General features: G+C 43.9%; 1 protein-coding gene across 4 annotated transcripts in view; it reads left to right on the forward strand.

Moving 5' to 3' along the window:
- Window positions 1–23,902, forward strand: part of ABCC2 (ATP binding cassette subfamily C member 2) — a 75,933-nt gene that overhangs the window by 47,453 nt on the left and 4,578 nt on the right. For all 4 annotated transcript variants that reach the window (XM_043926611.1, XM_043926614.1, XM_043926615.1 and 1 more), the window contains exons 18-31: window positions 1,961–2,137; window positions 3,721–3,888; window positions 5,931–6,111; window positions 10,239–10,359; window positions 10,631–10,766; window positions 11,668–11,887; window positions 12,036–12,190; window positions 15,099–15,254; window positions 16,602–16,801; window positions 18,268–18,394; window positions 20,016–20,117; window positions 20,647–20,790; window positions 21,602–21,760; window positions 22,918–23,084. In XM_043926611.1, coding sequence (XP_043782546.1) covers window positions 1,961–2,137; window positions 3,721–3,888; window positions 5,931–6,111; window positions 10,239–10,359; window positions 10,631–10,766; window positions 11,668–11,887; window positions 12,036–12,190; window positions 15,099–15,254; window positions 16,602–16,801; window positions 18,268–18,394; window positions 20,016–20,117; window positions 20,647–20,790; window positions 21,602–21,760; window positions 22,918–23,084 — 2,213 coding nt within the window. The remainder of the gene's footprint in view (window positions 1–1,960; window positions 2,138–3,720; window positions 3,889–5,930; window positions 6,112–10,238; window positions 10,360–10,630; window positions 10,767–11,667; window positions 11,888–12,035; window positions 12,191–15,098; window positions 15,255–16,601; window positions 16,802–18,267; window positions 18,395–20,015; window positions 20,118–20,646; window positions 20,791–21,601; window positions 21,761–22,917; window positions 23,085–23,902) is intronic.

A 23,902-nucleotide genomic window follows, 5' to 3' on the forward strand; every position in this document is an offset into this window, starting at 1 on the left:
GTGCAATTGTGCGGTAGTTTGAGCATTCTTTGGCATTGCCTTTCTTTGGGATTGGAATGAAAACTGACCTTTTCCAGTCCTGTGGCCCCTGCTGAGTTTTCCAAATTTGCTGGCATATTGAGTGCAGCACTTTCACAGCAGCATCTTTCAGGATTTGCAATAACTCAACTGGAATTCCATCACCTCCACTAGCTTTGTAGTGATGCTTTCTAAGGCCCACCTGACTTCACATTCCAGGATGTCTGGCTCTAGGTGAGTGATCACACCATCGTGATTATCTGGGTCATGAAGATCTTTTTTGTGCAGTCCTTCTGTGTATTCTTGCCACCTCTTCTTAATATCTTCTGCTTCTGTTAGGTCCCTACCATTTCTGTCCTTTATTGAACCCATCTTTGCATGAAATGTTCCCTTGGTATCTCTAATTTTCTTGAAGAGATCTCTAGTCTTTCCCGTTCTGTTGCTTTCCTCTATTTCTTTGCACTGATCACTGAGGAAGGCTTTCTTATCTCTCCTTGCTATTCTTTGGAACTCTGCATTCAAATGGAAATATCTTTCCTTGTCTCCTTTGTTTTTCGCTTCTCTTCTTTTCACAGCTATTTGTAAGGCTTCCTCAGACAACCATTTTGCCTTTTTGCATTTCTTTTCCATGGGGATGGTCTTGATCCCTGTCTCCTGTACAATGTCAGGAACCTCTGTCCATAGTTCATCAGACACTCTGTCTATCAGATCTAGTCCCTTAAATCTATTTCTCACTTCCACTGTATAGTCATAAGGGATTTGGTTTAGGTCATACCTAAATGGTCTAGTGGTTTTCCCTACTTTCTACAATTTAAGTCTGAATTTGGCAATAAGGAGTTCATGATCTGAGCCACAGTCAGTTCCCGGTCTTGTTTTTGCTGACTGCATAGAGCTTCTCCATCTTTGGCTGCAAAGAATATAATCATTCAGATTTTGGTGTTGACCATCTGGTGATGTCCATGTGTAGTCTTCTCTTGTGTTGTTGGAAGAGGGTGTTTGCTATGACCAGTGCGTTCTCTTGGCAAAACTCTATTAGCCTTTGCCCTGCTTCATTCCTTTAACAGAGAGGGAATGTTTTCATGGCATCTCCATCAGCACTCTTAGCTTCCCCATAGAGCTAAATTTAGGGGATATTATAGGTACTTGGAATCATTTCACCAGCCACTACTTGCACCCCAAAGAGGCATGTCTGTAGATTTTTTAGCTTTTCTTCTTAAGATCTTCACATATTGCCAAGCCATTCTTCTTCATTATAAGAAAACATGCCCCTGATTACTTAGCATTGAAAAGCCTGGAAAATTTTTAAGAGCCAACACTTCTTCCACATTATACTGACATTTATTCCCTGATTTACTGGTCATTAATGAGATAGTTTACATTAAATAAACATGCAGCATAGCAGAGCAGACTCTACAGATTTAACTCTGTCTACTAACTCCTTTCAGGACACTTTTTCCTGCTAATTCATAACCAAGTTTGTCCTCAAACCCAAGGGCATTTACCCTCTGTCTTTTCTTTTGACATGATCAGATTCATGCATCAGCCTGGTGTCCAAATTTCCATCTGAGTCCTTGCTTCCTAAGATGTCATCTATCTGGTTTACCCCATCAGTGCTGGCCCTCTGTTGGTCCTAGTAAACTCACCAGGGTCTGACTAAAACCCTGTTCTAGACGCAGCATGTGCATTCATCCTTCAGCTTTCAGATCATGGCTAGAGAGTGAAGGTCCAAAAAGGAGACTTTAAATGATGCATGGGATGTTGAATTTTTCTCCCTATTTGGTGCAATAAATACATGCACCTTTATAAAGATCAGTTGTCCAGTCAGCCTGACATTTTTTCAAAGCTACGTTCCATTTGTTCCTCCCACCTCCACCAACCCCTCCTTCAACCCTGCATTTCCAGAGGTACAGAGCAGTCACGTGGTCTGATCCTTCCCATCCAGGGCTCTGTAGCCTATGTCCCACAGCAGTCCTGGATCCAGAATGGCACCATAAAGGAAAACATCCTTTTCGGATCAGAGTTGGATGAAAAGAAATACCAGCAGGTTCTGGAGGCCTGTGCCCTCCTCCCTGACTTGGAAGTGCTGCCTGGAGGAGACATGGCTGAGATTGGAGAGAAGGTATTTGGGACACGAGGGGATCCCAAAGGGTGAAGGAAAAGAGCGGGGATGGTGAAGAAGTCCATGACAGTAAAATAGTTGATCAATTTTGGTAGTCAAGTCTGGAACAAATATCAGAAAACTTGAGTTTGCACAATATTTTGTGCAAATAACTCAGAAATTTAAAATTTTGCAAATATAAGAGTTGTGTAATCTAAAGGAAAGATAATGAATCTAGGACCTGGTTAACTAACCAGCGGCTAACCCAAGGTAGACCTCACAGGTAGAAGGCCAGAGGCAGACCGGAGCTGTCTGAACTCTAATTCTGTATACTGATGTGGGCCAGAGTAGGGCTCTAATAATCTGCAGTGAACACATAGAAATCTAATACATTATTAAATGCCTTTCTTAAAAGTTAATTTTTAATGACCATTTCATATTATATGAATATAATATAATTTGTTTACAAATCCCTGATTACTATTTATTTAGGATGTTTTTATCCTCTTTCCCCATTATTAAAAATGAATATAGCAGTCTTTTGGGGAAAGGTCTTGAGGTTAGGAGACTGCAGATACAGTTCTTGTTTCTTAATTCAGCATACATTTCTTGAGTACCTGCTATGTGCCAGATACTATTTTAAGTGCTGGAGTTATATCCACAAACAAACAGAAAATCCACCCTGATATAGCTCTACATTCTCCTGGGGCAGGAAACAAAAACAACAACAAAATAAGTAAATTATATGATATAAAATGATAACCTGGGCACACATTTAATTATTAGATTTAAAGTTATTTATTTGAATCAAAGATATTTATTTGTATAAAGGAACTTGTGTTACTGAACCCACGTCCAGCTGCCCACCATGCAACAAAGCCAGCCTACTGACGCTGAGTTGTGGTACAGCAAAGTACAGCGTTTATTGCAGGGCCAAGCAAGGAGAATGGGCAGTTAATGCTCAAAAGACTGGAACTCCTCAGTGGCTTTCAGGAGAGGGTTTTTAAAGGCAGCATCTGGGGTGAGGGTTGCAGCTTGTCGACTTTCTTCTGATTGGTTGGTGGTAAGTGACAGGGTGCTGTTTCAGGACTCTTAATCATCGACCTGGTTCCAGCCAGTTTCAGGTCTAAGTGCTTATGGTCAGCGTGCAGTTATCATCCTCCAACTGCATGAGAATTTTTGTTTCTGCAGAACAATTTAGAGATATGCAAGCAGATTGTTACATATACCCCTTAAGGAGGAGCTAGGGCTCTGTTTTATAGCTGAACTATTGTTTCTTGATTGCTTTTCCTTTGTTTCTACATTCTCTCGCTTCCCTAATTAGTAACTGCTTGAAACTCAGGAAGGCCAGGGAGACTAAAGCTTTTTTTTCCTACAAATAAGAAACAGGGGACACAGAGGGGCTTTTGTACCCAGGAGGTTGCCCTGCAGGGTCCTGCTTTGTTTCAATCCTTCCTTTATGTTCCTTAATTTGAGGGGAACAGGTATGAGCCAAGAATGGGAATAAAGTTTTGGATAGAGATGTTTATCATAAATTCAGTAGAAGAACTCAGTTTTAGGGGGACTCAGTTTCAGTACTTAATAGAAATTATTTTCTTCCTCAGGGTATAAATCTCAGTGGGGGTCAGAAGCAGCGGATCAGCCTGGCCAGAGCTACCTATCAAAATTCAGACATCTATATTCTGGATGACCCTCTGTCAGCTGTGGATGCCCATGTGGGAAAACATATTTTCAACAAGGTCTTGGGTCCCAATGGCCTATTGAAAAGCAAGGTGAGAACTTAAAGTGATGAAGACATGAAGAAGGGCACACGTCTTCTAGGACTGCTGATCCTAAAGCAGATTTCCTTATTTTCCTGTCCTCCTGAGGAGATAATATCATGCTGGTCTCGCAGGAAATGGCCTGGTGAGGTCTCCCATCTAGTGGTCATAGCTTATGTGAGAACTGGGTAATTTGAACCTTATTCTCTGGTTCCAACACTGAGCCTCTTATTAATTAAGGATGATTAATTATGATTTAAAAGTCCTTAGAGATCTGTGGTATAAGAAGAAATATATTTGGTTTTGTCACTAGTTCCTGGCGTAAAACTTGTTCAGTTGCTAAGTTGTGTCCAAATCTGCAATCCCATGGACTGTAGCACGCCAGGCTTCCCTGTCCTTCACCATCTCCTGGAGCTTGTTCAAACTCCTGTAGACATGAGTCCACATGTGATGGGAAGACAAGTGATGGGAGAACTGGAATTTTCAGCCCCAAACACCAGCCTCTGGAGAGAGGAAGATGGGCTAGAGTTTGGATTATAAAAATTCTTGAATAAGGAGATTCCAAGAGCTTCTGGGTTGGTGAGAACATGAAGGTAGTGGGAGAGCATAGAAATTCTGCTCAAGCACTCCCTCCAGCAGCAAGTGTAGAGTGGGGGCTGGCAGCACTCTATCTTGTGTTTGGCTTGTTCCCATCAAGATTTTTTTTAATGCTTCCACTCAGGCTGGCAGGGTTGACAGGGCGGCTGTCCCTCTGAGGCCTTTTGCCCCTCTCTCTCTCGGATCAGTGAGTCAACAGGAACTCACTTTCCCTCCTATCTTTGGTCCTGGTTTCTGTCCTTAAAGCTAATTGGCTGCATTCATTCTTGAACTGAATACCCACTCTGGGCCTGGTTCATTGCAAATACTGGGCAAGCAGATGAAAAGTTTTCATCTCTGCTCTCAAGTGACTTATCTAATTGGCAGACATATCAAAAAGCAAGCAATAGTGTTATAACACAAGAATTATTTTTAATGGCAATCTATACAAACTACTATCTGGTGGGTTTCCCAGGTGGCTCAGTGGTAAAGAATCTGCCTGCAATGCAGGAGACTCAAGTTTGATTCCTGGGTTGGGAAAATCCCCCTGGAGAAGGAAATGGCAACCTACTCCAGCATTCTTGCCTGGGAAATCCCATGAAGAGAAGAGCCTAGCAGGTTACAGTTCATGGGGTTGCAAAAGAGTCAGTATGACTTAGCAGCTAAGCCCCAACAACAGACAAACTACAGAGGAAACATTGGAGAAATACCCAGTTCTTGCCTGGGGACTCAGGAAAGGCTACCAGAATGGTTGACTTTGAGCTGAGACTCAAAGATGGGCATCTTCTGCATCTTCCTGATACGAGTGACCTAGTGTCTGTGGGGCTGTCTGTAGAAAGCAGAGGCAGTGGGCTTGGGCTATTGCTCCAGAGGCTCATCTCAACACCATGACCCCTATTTGAGCCTTATTGCTCATCTGCAAGTGTTCATCTTTCTTTGAGTGGAATCCTTGTGTCAGGAGTCAGTGTGGTCCATAAATAGACAACAATACAAGGAGTGCCAAGTCTTCCACACCAGGGAGGGCCTGGGCCAAAGACAAAGTTCCTTGCCCTGTAATGTTTCTAACATGCTAAAATAATCTGGGCAGTTCTTGTTAGACCAGTGGTTTGCTGGTTAGTGAGAGGGCAGTTAGTTTTGCGTGCCTCAGTTGTATTGATAACCCTTGATCTCAAGTGACATCCCTAAGCCTAAATCTTGGCTGCCCAGAAAGCTGGAGGGAAATATGTGCAGGGCAAACCTCATTGTCACTACAGGAAAATAACTAAATATATTCATGATGACAAGAGTCTCATTTTACACACAGGGCCAGATTTTAGGATGAGATGCTGGCAAATAAAGAGGAAGTAAAAGAAAGAGGTCAAGTGGTCAGGGCCACATTTGGAAGCAAAACCCCACAGTGACTCTGGTTTTCCTTTTCAAGAGTAAGCTAAACAAGGTGGTCACAGGATCGTCAGCACAACTTACTGTTATTTTTACAGACTCGAATCTTGGTGACACACAGCATTCACTTTCTTCCCCAAGTGGATGAGATTGTGGTTGTGGGGAATGGCACCATCCTGGAAAAGGGATCCTATAGCACACTGCTGGCCAATAAAGGATTGTTTGCTAAGAATCTGAAGACATTTGTGAAACACACGGGTCCTGAAGATGAGGCCACAGGTATGTGAAGAGGATTGGGATAGGATAGAACTTGTGTGTGGACGGGACAGGAGTAGAAAACTACCACTATTTATCTACTAACCTGTTCAGTACCCAGTGAACTAGATTTGGAAGTGAATTAGCCAGAGATCCAATATCTGTTCTTTCTGTATTTTGTGTCTCTGTAAAGCAACACAAACATAGAAATTTTTTATCTGAGCCAAACTAGGGGCCTATCCGGCTCATCTGGCCTCTGACATGCAATCATAGGGTACTCTTTAGAAGACGGGGCTTCCCTGATAGCTCAGTTGGTAAAGAATCTGCCTGCAATGCAGGAGACCCCAGTTTGATTCCTGGGTCAGGAAGATCTCTTGTAGAAGGGATAGGCTACCCACGTATTCTTAGGCTTCTCTTGTGGCTCAGTTGGTAAAGAATCCGTCTGCAATGCGGGAGACCTGGGTTTGATCCCTCGGTTGGGAAAATCCCCTGGAGAAGGGAAAGGCTACCCACTTAAGTATTCTGGCCTGGAGAATTCCATGGACTGTATAGTCCATGGGGTCGCAAAGAGTCGGACATGGCTGAGTGACTTTCAGTTCAGTTAGAAGATGACTGGAGGTATGGGGTGATTAGCTCTTGTGGGAGAGACTCCGGGGGCAGAAGGGACCCCCTTTAAGGGAATGCCCTGCTTCTAGTCACATATTCCACCCTACCTATCCAAACTCACTAAAATCACTTCCTGGACAGCTTCATAATACCTGGTATTAATAGTGTACTGCTAAATCGTTGCTAAGCGCTAACAAAGGAATCTTGACTAACATACCAAAAACCACTGGGTGTTTCAAACCAGAACAGAATCATGGTAGTTGCATAGTCTCACAGTATACCACAGGAATGGCCCCTACCAAATACATGACCACTGGGGTCACTGATTAGTTCCAGGCAGTAATGGAGCCTTAGTCTCTGAGGTCCCTCCCAAGAACCTGCCAGCAGTCATCCCAGGCATGGTTTTGGGTATCTGCTTCAGGTGGCGATTACTAACAGGAGGTCAGGACTGAGAAAGCAAGATCTGGAGCGTGCAGGGGCATTCTGAGAATCAATCAGAAGAGGCAGAAACTTCAGAGCCTGGAAGTAGGAGCACATTCAAGCCTCGAGGTCAGAAACATGTGATAGTTTCAAACCACAAGAGTCAGAAAGAAAAGCCTAGAGGGAGGTGGGAGGGGGGATCGGGATGGGGAATACGTGTAAATCTATGGCTAATTCATATCAATGTATGACAAAACCCACTGAAATGTTGTGAAGTAATTAGCCTCCAACTAATAAAAAAAAAAAATTAAAAAAAATAAAAATATATATAAAAAAGAAAGAAAGAAAGAAAGAAAAGCCTAAACCAGGAAGTCTATAAACACTGGCAAGACAGGTCAGAAACACTGACTGACCTTTGGTGTCTTAGGTGACCTTAGGATGGTGTGGGCTACAGGGATTGGGAGCCAGCCGAGGAAAGCTGGGCAGGGATAACAGCAGGAAGGAAGGGGTCAGAGCTTTCCATCAGCCTTTATGTGCTCTGGGGATTGGCCTGGAGAAAACAAAAAACACCTGCCTGGGAGCTGAAGGTCTCCAGCAAAGGGCAGGGTCTGATGCTGGATCCCTCTGAGTTACTGCTCAGGCAACCACATCACCACAACCTACACAGTTTTCTCATTCTAACTTTAAACGTTTTTCTTCTGATTTGCCTGGATCTGAGTTCTGTTTATCTAAACCCCTATGGGTAGACGGCCTCTTTGAAAAATCCTGTCTTTTGTGTACAGAGTTTGCAAACCCTTGTTTTGGGACACACTGATAGGCCATTTCTGAGAAGTTGTGTAAGCCACAGTGCCTGGCATGCTGTTGGCGTGGTTTCCAGGGCTCAAGGTACAGACCCCAGACGGCAGAAGAAAGGAAGGGGCAAGAGGGCAAGGTAACCCGTGTCAGTGTTGGCTCGGTGTTTCCTAATTAGCCATTGTAACAAACTGCTACGAACTTCGTGTCTTACACGACAGAAATGTATTATCACTCACTGTTCTAGAGGTGAGAAGTCCCAAATCAAGGTGTCAACAAGATTTGTTCCTTCTGAAGCTGACAGGGAAGGATCTATTCCAGGTCTTTCTCCGAGTTTCTGGTGGTTTGCTGGCAGTCTTTGGCATTCTGCTATAGATACACAACATCAACCTCTGCCTTCATCTTCACATCGTTTTATCTCTTATGTGCATTTGTGTCCACATTTCCCCTTTTCACAAGGACATCAGACATATTGGATCAGGGGCCCATCCCACTGGGCCTAATAGAGATGTTCTCTATTTGGTGAGAACTTTCCTTTAGAGACCCAGATTCAATCCCTGGGTGAGGATGATTCCCTGGAGAAGGGAATGGCAACCCACTCCAGTATTCTTGCCTGGAGAATTCCGTGGACAGAGAAGCCTGGTGGGCTACAGTCCATGGGATCACAAAGAGTTGGACACGGCTGAGTGACTAACACTTTCTTTTCACTTCCTTTACACCTTGAGACATGGTTTCCTGTTGTTTTCTGAGCATACTTATCGTAGCTGATTTAAAATCTTTGTCAGTAAGTCCAACACCTGTGCTTCCTTGAGTACAGTTTCTGTTGACTGCTTTTTTTTCTTCCCGTGTATAGCCCCATACTTTCCTGCTTCCTTGTATGTCTCATTTTTTGTTGAAAACTGATCATTTTAATTAGTTTAACAGTTCTGGAAATATAGGCTGTCTCCTCTCCTTCCTCCACCAGGGTTTGTTGTTGTTCCTCCTCCTAATGTTTAGTTTCTCGAACTAATTATGTTAAGTCTATATTATTTATCTCATGTGGTCATTGACGTTCCTGCTTGGTTGGGTTAGTGGTCAGATAATGACCAAGAGGTCAGAGGTTTCCTTAAGTGCCTGCAACCAGTAAGTCACTCAGCCTTTGCTGAGAGGCTCTGTGGAAATGAGCGGTGGGGGGACATGTCTTTTTTAATAAGCCAGAAGGCAATTTACAGTTCCATCTCTGTCTTTGTTGCCTGCTTGCCCAGAGTTTGAAGTTAAACCAGAGGTAAGGGAATAAGACATTCTCAAGTCTTTCTTGGGTAGGTGTGCAACCCTATACATGTGTATGACATACTTGATTGCTAAGAATATACTGAAGATATCAAAACTCCCTATGAATATCTTATTCCCCAGATTTTTTTTTCTTTTAAGTTCTTGGTCAGTTTCTTATTTGCCCCAACTGTTATCACTGACATGGGCAGTTGAGATGTTAAACAACTGCTGATTGTTAGAGCCAACTCCAAGTCAGGCCCAATAAAGACAAGCCCTGTGAATGGGGTTTTCCAGAGGACTGCCAGACTGGTCAAATAATGACAATTGTCCAGCAATGAGGTTTTGGGAATGTTCTGAACCCACACTGTTCCCTCCAGCAGCTGCTAGGTTACAATAATTGTAATTGGTTTACTGTTGGTTTTCTAGACTACAGCAGATCTAAGGAGAGGGCAATGGAAATAGGGTAAATTAAACTACTACAAAGCTTACTGTTCTTTCTGAGATTTAGCCTTTTTTCTTAAATAAGTGCTCCTTGGATTTTTGCAAGCCTTTGGTTAACTTCAAAGTTATGGAAAATTTGGTTTTGATAATTTTTGGCCATTATGCTCACTGCTTTTACAGAAGTCTCAATTTCTGGAGGTCATTACCATTTTCACAGCCCAAGCTGTTTTACCTTTTCAGGGTATGCTTTTTAAAAATGCTTTAAATTATTTGAATTTCAAGCAGAACATTTTAAATTTGCACTCACCTTTTTAGTCAGTTCTGGAGATTATGATCTACTGTTTGCCTCCTATAATCCTTAAAAGTTCTTTCCTGCTCCAAAGGAACTTAGAAGTTTCTGGAAATACTCTTCTTTTTGCCTTTTCTCTTCCAGTGAAATATTAACTCATCTTTCCTTTATTCTGGTATTTCTCAAAGAGATGCCCTAATAAATAGTATTTCTGGAGTAAAAGATTCCAACCTGTATGTACATCTGAGATCTCTTGTCAAGGCCAACAAGATCAGAAAAGACTTCACTCCTTGTTCATGGGGCTGTGACAGCTCTTTGCAGCTCTCTCCCTAACTTTTGCTGTGTCTCCTAGTCAATGAGGACAGTGAAGATGATGACTGTGGGCTGGTGCCCAGTGTGGAGGAAATCCCAGAGGATGTGGCCTCCTTGTCCATGAAAAGAGAGAATGATCTTCGTCGAACACTGAGCCGCAGGTTGGTCATCTCTTCAGCTGGCAGCCCCCATTACTTCCATAGTTCCCCTTGATCATTCTTTTTCTCTCTCTTTTTTTTTTTTTTTTTCCTGAGTGTCCATATGGATGCTCCCAGCTCTCCTTTTGTTTCTGAGCATGGGGAGGAGGGTTGGGGTGGTGTGTTTCTCCTATGATCATCTGCTCTGAAATGCACTATGATGCAAACAGAACGACTTTGACACCTGCTTCCAAGAAGACACTTGGAAGGAAAACCTCCCCTCTCAATCTTTCAGATCTAGGTCCAGTAGCAGGCATCTGAAGTCCTTAAAAGACTCCTTGAAAATTCGGAATGCGAATATCCTGAAGGAAGAGGAAGAACCAGTGAGAGGACAAAAACTCATTAAGAAGGAATTCGTACAAACTGGAAAGGTGAATGCCACAGTAAAAAGTACCATTCAAAAAAAAAAAAAAAGTACCATTCATGAGAGGTGATAGAAGGCTTGAGATTTGAATATTTTTAAGTTTGATGATTTGAATATATTTGAACATATTTATAGAGGAATATGTCTTATGTGCTCTGCCAGTCTTTAAATTTACCATTGAAATTTTAGCAGAGGCTCTAGACACTTTATCAAATCGTACTTCCATGAAGAATGACACATGTCCTGTGAACATCTTCCTACCACACTTCGCATAGTAAAAGCAACAAAAATGAGATGCAATTCTGGGAGCCAGAGAATACCAATCTATCAAGCTCATAGCACACAGTTCAAATTAATAAAACTTAAGACCAAGCTCTTAAATTTAAGGTATTAAACATTAATAAAACAAGGTCTGTGGTGTAGCCTTATCTGTCCCATTCTGTTTTTATATCTGTTCCTCTTAATTTCATCTAGAAGTTCATTAATAATCTGATGGTTATTTACCCTGAATTGTATTTCGGCATTGATTATTATCTTGCCCAGTATAGAAATGTGATACCTTACCAAATTTTGCTACCTGCTATCCACTTTTCCAAAGCACTGCATTCCCCTATGATTGATATTCTGGTAATTCCTCACCAAAATTCAATAATATGTGTTAGTTGCTCAATTGTGCCTGACTCTTTGCCGACCCCATTGACTGTAGCCTGCCAGGCTCCTCTCTCCATGAGATTCTCCAGGCAAGAATAGTGGAATGGGTTGCCATTCCATTCTTCAAGGGATCTTCCCAACCCAGGGATTAAATCTGGGTCTCCTGCATTGCAGGCAGATTCTTTACCATCTGAGCCACCAGGGAAACACAAAATGCCAATAGGAATTCTACTAACACTTAGGTGGGGGCTTTGCAGGTGAAGTTCTCCATCTACCTGAAATACCTACAAGCAATAGGATGGTGCTCGATAGTCTTCATCCTCTTGGCGTTTGTGATCTATTATGTGGCTTTTATTGGATCAAACCTCTGGCTCAGTGCTTGGACCAGCGACTCTAAAATATACAATGGCACCAACTATCCATCCTCTCAGAGGGACATGAGAGTTGGCGTCTATGGAGCTCTGGGAATAGCACAAGGTATGTGTGATGGCTACAACAGTTGTCCCTGAGACAATCTGTCAGGTCCACTTTGCCTTGACTTGGGAAAGCATTTGCCATTGTGTCCCTAGCACAAGTCTTCAGGGGTCCCTGTGCATGGTGCTGACTGCACTGCTTCCATTTCTAGGTTTCTTTGTGTTCATAGCGAATATCTGGAGTGTCTATGGTTGCAACCACGCATCAAACATCCTCCACAAGCAACTGCTGAACAATATCCTTCGAGCACCCATGAGTTTTTTTGACACAACACCCATAGGTCGGATAGTGAACAGGTTTGCTGGTGTAAGTATCTCAAGGGCTGTAAGACGCATTTATGGCTGAAGATCTTTCTGTTTCTAACAGGGAAAGAATTCTCATTTTCCCCTAGACAACACTGGGCAGTTCCAGTTCTTTGGTCCCACTCAGCATGCAGATGTTTCTGGAATACCTTATGCATGGTCCTAAGGGTCGTGGGGATACAGGGATGAACCACTGTGGCCCTTTAAGTAGGCCACCAATGAGTGAGGGAGATGGCCAAGGAAATAAAGGATGATGATAGAATATGGGAAAACCAGGAACAACAATGCGCACAGTGGCATTCTGGGAGTATGAAAGAGTGACAGAAAAAAGAGGACCAGCTGTATCTGGATGACCAAGGGTGGGAAATGTCAGAAAAGGTGAGATTTATGTGGTAGAGGTTAGCCAGAAAGATGGTGGAGGGAGAGGGGGTGGGCCGGAGGCACTAGAAGCAGGATGTGAAGGACTACTCTGCAGAGGGAAAAACACAAGTGAAAGCAGAGTCACTGGTTCTGACAGTGAGTAAAAGTGATAGTGGGACAACCCTTGGTCACCGCTTGGTCACTGCTTCTAGTCCTGAAACTCCCATCTTTGACACTTTACAAATAAGTAAATGAGGTCTGGGTTATAGAATCTTGTGGTTTTAATGGAGTTCTGGAACACTGTCTCCATTGGCTGCAGATTCTAGAACCCTTAGCATTTGTTCATTCAACATTTATTGGGTACCTTCTATGAGCCAAGGACTGTACTGGGGATTGAGATGCTCAATAAATGCAAAGGTCATAGATGGCTCTCTACCATGGACCAGACTGAACTCATTGATTCTTAATGAATATGAGGTGGAAATTTCAGGAACAGAGGAAACCAGACAATTCAGAGTAATATTCAACTATCACAACAGAATTTTCAAACTTTTGTTTGTAGAAGAGGGCACACATTTTTAATAATGTCTTAGCAGCTCTGAGCCCTTATGTGTTTGGTCTTGTAGCAGGCACAGAAAGTCTAGCTCCCAGCCTACAGCCAGGTTTTGGGGACATGGCAACTACTTCACAAGTGGGCTGGCCCCCACTTGTCACCTTCCTCTGCAACAAAAATGGTGGGCATGATGTCACTGGAGACAATTTACATGGGCTTTCTGCTGTTTATTAAAGCCTTAAAAAGGACATAATTTTGGATGGGGAGATTTCTCACAGGAATTTTGCAAAGATTGCACACTCTTTTCCAGGGTTGTAATATATATATATGTATTATGCATGCTCATTCACTTTGGTTGTGTCTGACTCTTTGTGGCCCTATGGACTGTAGCCCATCATGCTTCTCTGTCCATGGGGATTCTCCAGGCAAGAATACTGGAGTGGGTTTCCATGCCCTCCTCATAACTGTGTCCAGGGTTGAGAGAAAAAAAGTTCTCACTATCAGTTCTGTGCAGATTACTTTTGACCATTAACTGGCATAGATTCTCCATCCTTCCTTCCTCCCCTACCTCCATCTCTTCTTAAAGGCTCAGCCATCGGCTCCAGGGGATCTGGGATCTAACTCTTATGGTCTGAGTCACCTCCGCCACAAAACTCAGCATACAGTTAATGATAATTTCCTTTTTCATGCAAAAACAGCAAAATATGACTGTTGCCTAAGTAACTCAATATAAGTTTTCTGTGTTTTCTTTTTCAGAAGATTAATTATGTATATACACATATAATTATCTTTATATATAATATGTATATATGAATAATAATACATATCATATATATTAAACATTATATATACATTTTATAAATATAAAATATATATAATAATACATATCATTATTTATTTGGAACATGGGAAAAAGGAAACTATCATTAATTGCAGAGTGAGTTTTGTGAGGGAGGTGGCTCAGACCTTAAAGGAGAATTAGATTCTGGGTCCTCTGGAGCAGGTGGCTGAGCCCTTAAGAGGCGATGCAAGTAGGGGAGGAAGGAAAGATGGAGAATTTATACCAGATAAGGGTCAAAATGCAGAAAGTGAAGAGGAACTAAAAAGCCTCTTGATGAAAGTGAAAGAGGAGAGTGAAAAAGTTGGCTTAAAGCTCAACATTCAGAAAACTAAGATCATGGCATCTGGTCCCATCACCTCATGGGAAATAGATGAGGAGACAGTGGAAACAGTGTCAGACTTTATTTTGGGGGGTTCCAAAATCACTGCAGATGGTGACTGCAGCCATGAAATTAAAAGACGCTTACTCCTTGGAAGGAAAGTTATGACCAACCTAGACAGCATATTAAAAAGCAGAGACATTACCTTGCCTGGTTAAGGCTATGGTTTTTCCAGTGGTCATGTATGGATGTGAGAGTTGGACTGTGAAGAAAGCTGAGCGCAGAAAAATTGATGCTTTCGACCTGTGGTGTTGGAGAAGACTCTTGAGAGTCCCTTGGACTGCAAGGAGATCCAACCAGTCCATACGGAAGGAGATCAGTCCTGGGTGTTCATTGGAAGGACTGATGCTGAAGCTGAAACTCCAATACTGTGGCCACGTCATGCGAAGAGTTGACTCATTGGAAAAGACCCTGATGCTGGGAAGGATTGGGGGCAGGAGGAGAGGGGGATGACAGAGGATGAGATGGCTGGATGGCATCACCAACTCGATGGGCATGAGTTTGAGTAAACTCCAGAAGTTTGTGATGGACAGGGAGGCCTGGCATGCTGCGATTCAAGGGGTCGCAAAGAGTCAGACACGACTGAGCGACTGAACTGAACTGAAGGGTCAAAAGTAATCTTCACAGAACTAATAGTTGGTGAGGGTTTCTTTTTTCCTCTCAACCCTGGACAGTTATTTGCATTCTGATATGACTAAGCAAATTCCCTACCACAACTGAGAAGGTGTAAAATGTCCCAGGAATTCATGAGCACACCATCTCTCCTCCTGTGTCCCTAGGATATCTCCACAGTGGATGACACCCTCCCCATGTCTTTACGCAGCTGGGTCTTGTGCTTCCTGGGCATCATCAGCACCCTGGTCATGATCTGCCTGGCCACTCCCATCTTTGTTGTCGTCATCATTCCTCTTGGCATCATTTATGTGTCTGTTCAGGTAGGTTTGGAAATGGCTAGGTTTCCCTCCTTCTCTACTCATAAAAGCTTAAGTTCTCTTGTGTTTATGGCTAGTCACTCCCCACCCCTCGAGCATCTTTGCCATTGAGTCAGATATTAACATACCATCTTCACGATGGTGAGGTTGTTGGTGGCTTCTGGAAGAGGCGTGCTGAGGCTGCTTCCTTGGTTGGCTTAGGTTGATCTACTTGGAGATGTCCCTCAGCAGGAGCCCAGTCTCTTTCACTTCAGGGTAGTTCTCCTTTCACTGGGGTGTCTGTGGCGGGGCGGTGGGTGGGGGGGTTCAGGCTCAATTCCAGTGTGGTCTTGAGGGCACAAGTAGTTTGACAGCCAAGCCTCAAGGGAAACTAGAGCAAGTAGAAAGGGCTCCATGCCTGTAATAAGGGGAGGGAATGAGGGGACGGAAGCTGTAGAGAGAATTCTTGTCCCAGCAGCTACCTTTGGGATGAATTGATCACCTTGAGAAAATAATGCTGAAGCCCTTCAGTGAAGGGTAGCCTTGTGGCTGTGATAAGTTTACACTCCTGGGCTTTGTGTTGAGTTCCTCAGGTACATTGTCATCTCTGTTAGTAACAAACCAACAAATAAAAGGCAGGATATTTGAGGAAACTTCCAGGTAAAACACTTTGAATTCTGGCTCTCCCATGCCTAGCTCTCTCCCTAATTTCAACAAATCCTCTGGGCTTCCGTGGTGGCTCAGACAGTAAAGAATTCACCTACAGTGCAGGAGACCCAGGTTCAATCCCTGGGTTGGATCCCCTGGAGAAGGGAATGGCTACCCACTCCAGTATTCTTGCCTGGAGAATTCCATGGACAGAGGAGCCTGGCAGGTTATAGTCTATGGGGTCACAAAGAGTCAGACATGACTGAAGCGACTTAGCACGCATGCATCAGCATACCTTTCTTGAGCCATTTATTGTCCATCTCTCCTTTCCAAACCCCTTGTTCCCCAGCTGCCTTTATCCCTTTAGAGACCATTTTTCTCACTACTGTCAATTAGAAATATGTGAAAAAAAAATATGTGCAGATTCTTGGGACCATATGGATTAGGCTGACAAAACTCTTTGGATTATTCCAGATTCTAGGGCTGTGGCATAGTGTCTTGCTTTCATGCTCCCCTGTTCCCCACCAACCCCAGATCCTCCCATCGTCCTCTTCCTCTGAGCCTCTCTCATCTCTCCTCTAGTGAGAGACCAGATCAGATGTGGTCTTGTTCAGATGTGGGCTCTGGCCTCAAAGTAATGAATGTTGGTCATGGCCACAAGGGAAGAGGTAACAACATATGTGATGTGATCGTGTGACAGAGTCTTCATTTTTTTGGGTCCAGATATTTTATGTGTCTACTTCCCGCCAGTTGAGACGACTGGACTCCGTCACCAGGTCCCCAATCTACTCTCACTTCAGTGAGACTGTGTCAGGTTTGTCTGTTATCCGCGCCTTTGAGCATCAGCAGCGATTTCTAAAGCAAAGTGAGACAGCGATTGACACCAACCAGAAATGTGTCTTTTCCTGGATCACCTCCAACAGGTGAGACTGCCCCTGGATATTCACCCAGACATGTGTGCTTTGCAGGTCTGTGTGTTTGATGTTAGCTGTGGGAGGGAGGGGTGGCCCGAAATGTGAAATTCACTCTGGCTAAACACGCCTATCATGTGAGAAGAGAGGAGAAAGCATGAGCTTCGGAGTCAGACTGGTCCCTGTATCTGCTCTGCTACTTCCCAAGCGGGGGGAGTTGTCTTGACCCCTCAGGAAAAATCTCGTTTTCTTTGTTTTTACAATGACTGGAACACAACCTATCTCATGGGCTTATGGAGGAAGTCACATGACACTGCTCAGCATTTTGTAAGAGATACTGTCCAGGTGCTGGGTGAACCAGACATTCTGTTTGCTTCCCTGAGACTGGATGTGAGGCTATCCACAGGCAGGACAGTTTTTGTAGGTGGGAAAGAAGCAGAAGTTGGAGGGAGGAGAGCTGGAAAATTTTAGGTAAAATCAGTAATGACAGAAATGAAAAGCTCAAATCCTGTGACGTGAATCCAAAAAGGCTGAGCAGTCTTGGTTCCTCCAGCTTCATTAGACCCTGGCATGTCCTTGGAGGAGGGAGATCTTTTCCAGGAAATGAAAGTTCTTGAGTGGTTTCTACACTGTCTTGCAGTGTGAAGGGCAGGCTAATGATGCTTAGTATTATTTGGAACATGAAGAGGTCAGAAATTTGATTGTAAAGATATTTTATATCTTAGATACTTTCCAAGAAGGAAAGAGTCATTTTTCTGTTGGATGCCCCTTGTAAAATATGTATCATATTTATTTGTAGATGTGCTAGAATTATTTGTACAAATTTAGGTAAGCACATTTTACTGTGAAAGTCAGTTTTTATAAATTACATCAATCGATATACTATTCTGTTCTCTACAAAGCCCAACATATCTCCCTATTATCAGCTCATACCTAACTTCTCTCCACCTCCTACTTTTTCTCCATCTTTTTAAAATCATGAAATCAGACAGGGAACATTGAACCTTCCTGTGGTGACTACTTTCTAACCTTACATATGAATTCTTGATGCCATTGTTTACCATGCCTATTCAAAAGAACCCATTTGGAACATTTGTTAAAATGCAGATCCCTAAAAGTCATTCCCTGAATCTCCTGGGTAAGAGTCCACAAATTTTTGGCACAAATTTGTATATTTTTAACAATATCCACCAGATGATTCTTATGATTTGGCAAGTTTGGGAGGCACTGAACTATAGGATTCCCCTAGTTTAGCAAACTCTTCCAGTATCTTTAAAAATGCAATTTATTTTCCAAAATCCAAAATTTAAAAGACTTTAGGAAAACATGGCATAGTTAAACTGAGGCACCTCCTAAGAAGGCAGTCCTACCAACTCAAGCCCTCTCAGAATGTCCTGGGAGCCCCACGCTTGCTGGGTAAGGTAAGGAAGGTGACACCTCTCAGTGACACCTCTTTCTCTGGTTCTGTTGCCCGCCAGGTGGCTTGCAGTTCGTCTGGAGCTGATTGGGAACCTGATCGTCTTCTTTGCATCCTTGATGATGGTTATTTATAGAAAGAACCTAACTGGGGACACTGTGGGCTTTGTTCTGTCCAATGCACTTAATGTGAGTCTGGTTGGGAGTTTGGCTGAACTAATGCATTATTCTTAAATGCATGGTATATCCTAATTTAAGGATTAGTCTAGGGTATACCATGGAGTCCATCCTCTGGATTCCTTTTTAGATCCAGATAGACCAGGAGAGACTGTGGTTCAAACCCTGTCTCCATCTCTTACTAATTGTGTAACCCATGGACATGCTCCTTAACCTTTCTAAGTAGGTGCCAGTGTCATCTGGGAAACTGGATATATATTTTGTTTCTCTGGGGATTTAAGAAAGCAATCTCGTGTGATTCAATCTAATAGTTTCCCATCTCTTTGCCTCTTTACTTGATTATAGTCAAAAGAAAAAATAAGTATTTCTTTTATAATATAGCAGTAACCAGAAAGTCTTTTGAACAAATAACTTCTACATTTATTTTGTTAAATCACAGAATAATTGGAGTTCACTTTAATGAAGAATATAGAGTCTAATAAAACTATATAATGCATCCCCCACTTGACTAAGGGATAAATATCAGACATTATTTCTTACTGCCTAAGACAGAGACTGGCACCACAGTAAAATTTTAATAAACAATACTCATTTAATGAGTCATTTGGCCATCTTTTATGGAAACGTTCTGAACTAATATTTTGGGGGTCTGCATAGCTACCAGAAGGCTCTACATAGTGCTGTTTTCAGTTGGAGTCCATAAGACCCAAAGGTGATCGTGGTGGAAAAGGACTCTGTCATTCACCAGAATCACTGGGTTCCTTGTGCCACTGCCCTCTCATCCCCTCAATTCTAGGCTTATTAACCTAGAACAGACAGGGCGAAGAGTTGGAGAACTATTAGACTGAACCAAAAGAACATCATTCAGATATCAACAATTTATATGGTCCAGCCGACATCAAGTGGTTACCCTTAGTCCCCAGCCTCCTGAGCTTTCCCTGTCTCTAACTACCATGTGCTCAACAAAGATTCCTGAGAGTATGTGCCAAGCCTATGCTTTTGCCTGTAAGAAGACTGCATCTTAGAAGCTTGCCTCTGAGTGACCCACAGATGCCCTGGACTCTGGCCCAGGTCATGACAGCCATCTTCCTGTTGGTTAGATTTATCTCTGTCATGGCAGGAAGGCACTTGAGTTTACTGGGGTAACAGAGGACAGGGGTCCTCGTGGATGTCCCACCTTGAGGGTTGGCTTCTCAATCGAGCTGTTGTTCATTGAGAGCAGAGAAAGCAGCTTTTTAGAAGGCCTGTTCCTACTCCATGTCTTTCCTTATGCTTTCCCCATTGGAATGCTACCCCTAAACCCTAATGACTTATAGGTGGGAGAGCCAAGTTCAAGTCCCAAAACACTAACAGCCAGTCTATCTAGCCTCAGTTTTGGCGCCAGGCCACTCCAAGCCCCTGGTTTCTTTCCTGTGAGCACCACAGAGTTGAGCACTCAATTGTCCTCCCACCATTCGATGCTCTGGCCTCATTTCCTCCCCCAAGGAGGTGTGGATTGTCTCTTATCCTCCTCCTCGCTGTCTTGTAGAGCCCGGCTTAGTGCTAGGTACCGAGGAGGCACTAGATTAACCTCGTGGTTTGACTGGTTGGGTTGCTTTGAGCCTCAGATGATCATCTTCTGGTCTCTTTGTAGATCACGCAAACCCTGAACTGGCTAGTGAGGATGACGTCAGAAATAGAGACCAACATTGTGGCTGTTGAGCGAATAACTGAATACATAAACGTGGAAAACGAGGTAAGGAGGAATCAGAGGAACCCAGGGACAAGGCTAAAAAAAAAATGCTGATGCTTTCAGAATGCGTCTTCACTTTATCTAAAGATTTCTCACAGGGTCATAAAGGTTCTCTGTAAGTTTCCCTTGCTCTGACAGAAAGGACCTAGTTTTTTGAAACCTAGAATAGGTCATGGTTTGGGAGAAGTCAGGTCTTGGGATTGCATGAAGTTAAATGGTGGCTTCATTCTCAGAGCAACCTCTTAGCATAGGGTTTCTTTAATTGAATAAGGTAGAAACCTTCTCAGCCATCCTGGTGGCTCAGATGGTAAAGAATCTGCCTGCAATGTGGGAGACCTGGGTTAGATCCATGGGTCGGGAAGACCCCTGAAGAAGGAAATGGCTGGAAGAACCAGTCTAGTTCAGTCTGTTCAAAGCAAATGCTCATAAGTGGCTGGGACACTGCTACTCTGTTCTGTGACATGAATCCTAGGGGGGATTGTTGAGTGAGTTGTCACCACGTAAAGCACTTTTCCTCCTGTCTCCTGGCCAGGCACCATGGGTGACTGATAAGAGGCCTCCAGAAGGTTGGCCCAGCAAAGGGGAAATCCAGTTTAGCAATTACCAAGTACGGTATCGACCTGAGCTGGATCTGGTACTGAGAGGGATCACCTGTGACATTAAGAGCACGGAGAAGGTAGGTGAAGCTGAAGAAAGGCCTGGGTGAGTGCCTGTGGACATAGAAAACCATTTCTTCATTCAATTGAAGTGAGTAGGTGGGAACACTTCTGATGTCCTGAGGTGTAGGGACACAGTGCCACCACTAGAGGGCAGGATATCCACAGAGGATCAAACAGACTTACTAAGCTCTTAAGGGCTCTCTTGCTCAGCCCTCCCCTGCCTCCCAGCTGGCATCCTCTTCTCCTGTGGCAGATGGGCTCATTTCCTATAAGCCTCAAGACTTACAGAGGGGAAGTCAGGAAGCAGCGACCTGGGGAAGGAACTGGTGGAACGCCTGTGTGGATGTTGTCCCTGCAGAGAGAATGGGCTGGTTCTCCTCCTGCTGTGCAAAGTCCTGGTATGGAGTTCTTGTTCTCTGAGGACTTGGGGTCTGATACAGGGCCAAAAAATTGTCTGGGCAACAGTGCTTAGGTCCACGTTCTCAGACCTGATGGCAGGCCCAGTCCTTCCCTTCTCCTCACGTCTAAACAAGATTCTTAAAAATATATTAATTTCCAGGAATAATTAAAACAACAGATGTGTACATTTCCAGTAGTCAATGTAGTTGTCAGCCAGCTACAAGTCAGGGGGTAGGATGGGAAGGCCATCCTTTTCTGACATCTAGGCACTTTCCCCCCTCCCCCTGCCACCAAAACCACAGTCTAACATCTTAAGAGATGCAGTAGCTAATCACTGTCTTTTCCACTTTTAAGTATGAATGCCCCAGGCTAAATTGTTGTCCCCAAGAATTACACGATGAACTAACACGCAAAAAACTGTATTTACAGATTGGCGTGGTGGGCCGGACGGGAGCTGGGAAATCGTCCCTGACAAACTGCCTCTTCAGAATCCTAGAGGCTGCAGGAGGCCAGATCACCATTGATGGGGTAGACATTGCTTCCATTGGGCTCCACGACCTCCGAGAGAAACTGACCATCATCCCCCAGGTAAACTCTAGGATGTACTCACATGCAGCTGGTTCCAGAGGAAACATGCAGCATCTTCTTGATGTATGTTCATTTAGCAGTGTCATTTCTGTTGTCTACCTGGGATACCCTAAGCTAGTTCCCTAAAATACACCACTTCCAGAACTTACAAAAAGTAGTTTTTGCATTTTGGAGGTAATATGCTTGTGTGACTCAGTATCTAAACAGTAGGTGGCAGCATCACAACAGAAGTCAAGTGGAGCAGATGATTATCTGCAGCCCATCGTGGTTCGCAGGACCTTTGCAATCAGCATTAGCAGTTTTGCCACTGAAGCTTGAAACCATTAAGCTTTATTCTCTGCATCTGATGTGGTTACAAGAGAGGGGAGAGAATCTGCAGCAATTTTTTTGCCAGTAAGTGGAACAGTTAGTGTATCAGCAAGAAAGTCTTCCCAGAAGCCTTGCTCTCTGGACCCTTCCAAACAAGAATGCCCTGGAGGCTCTGGGTGTGTGGTCCTGATCGGAACCTGTCTGCCTCTGCTTGCTGCAGCCAAGTCTGGGGGTGGCTTTGGCTGGTCTGGTGTTTGCTGCCTTAGTTACACTTTTCTGTAGCCTCTTCAAGAGCATAAGAAATTCTTCTCTTGTGACTGCACTACTCTTTCCTGTGCATGCCCTTATTCCCTCCACCTTCATTCACACCATGAGTTTTCAGTCTGTGTGTGGAGGAGGTGGGATATTCCTCTCATCTTTTTAAGAGATGCTGAGGCAAACTTGGAGATCTGTAGATGAATTTCAGAATGAAAACAAAACCAAGGACTCCACTTCTTTTCAAATAAATATTTTATTTATTTGGCTGTACCAGGTCTTAGCTACAGTACTCAAAATCTTTGATCTTTGTTGCAGCGTGGGGGATCTATCTAGTTCCCTGACCAGGGATCAAACCCAGGCCGCCCTGCATTGGGATCGCAGAGTCTTAGCCAGTGGACCACCAGGCACATCCCCCAAGTACTCCCCTTAATGCTGTGTTTAGCTCAAAGCTGTCATCAGGGAAATCGTGCAGAACCTTGACCACTAACTAACCAGCTTTCCATCTCAGACCTGACTGCTTTCTTGGCCACAAAGACCTGGTTCTTTTTCTGACACTGGCCCCAATAACTACCTGGTCCCTTGACTTGCAGGACCCCATCCTGTTCTCTGGGAGCCTGAGGATGAATCTGGACCCCTTCAACAACTACTCAGATGAGGAGATTTGGAAGGCCTTGGAGCTCTCTCACCTCAAATCTTTCGTGGCTGGCCTGCAAGCTGGGTTGTCCTATGAAGTGACAGAGGGTGGTGACAACCTGAGGTAAGGTTTCATACCCCACTGCTCGCACAGGCTGTGGATGCGGCAAGGGGACCACTCCTTTTGTTGCTCGTGCTTGGTGGCAGCTGGTAAAGAATTTTCACTCTCCAGGTCTAATTCCTAGTGCATAAAAGGAACCTGTTGTGAAGATTAAGACCGAAGTGAATGTGCTTGAAAACCTTTGTTAATAAACAAACCCTCATGAGACATTACAAATGTGAGTTTGCAGATCCCACTCTTGTGCGGGTTCTGAGGTGCACTCAGGCCGAAAACAATCCCCAATGTCTGATCCAGCCCCAGAGAGACTGATGTAAGTGGTGTGAGGCACTGCTGGAGGTGTGAGTTCTAAAAGATGCCCAGAGGCCCTGATCTAAGGGGCACCTGGATGATGGAGACGTGCAGTCTGCAGGGTCCTTGTAACACCATAACCCAACACCAAGATTCTTTTGGCTTCACAATCCTTTTTACTGTTTCAAAGCATTTCTACACATGTTGACACTTCACAGTTCCTGTTGGCTAACAAGCTGACCTGGCATTTCCCCTATGACAACCTGTTTTTCCCCTCTACAAACTGGTGGTCAGTTCTTAGCCAGAGCCAGCAGCTCAAGGGTGGGTCTTCCTGCAGTCCCTGCATGGTGAGCAGGGCTTAGACCATTAGCAGCTGAAGCTCAAAAAAGGGAAGGCTCAGAAGCTCAGTTAAAGGACCTGCCACTCTGGCCTCACTTGGGAGCTTGCTGTAAATACAGAATTTCAGACTCTGGACCTACTATCTGGAATCTCCGCTGTAGCAAGAGTCCCGGGTGATTTGTGTGCACACTAGA

The sequence above is a fragment of the Cervus elaphus genome, chromosome 15, assembly GCF_910594005.1.
Source record: "Cervus elaphus chromosome 15, mCerEla1.1, whole genome shotgun sequence".
Taxonomy (NCBI): Eukaryota; Metazoa; Chordata; class Mammalia; order Artiodactyla; family Cervidae; genus Cervus; species Cervus elaphus.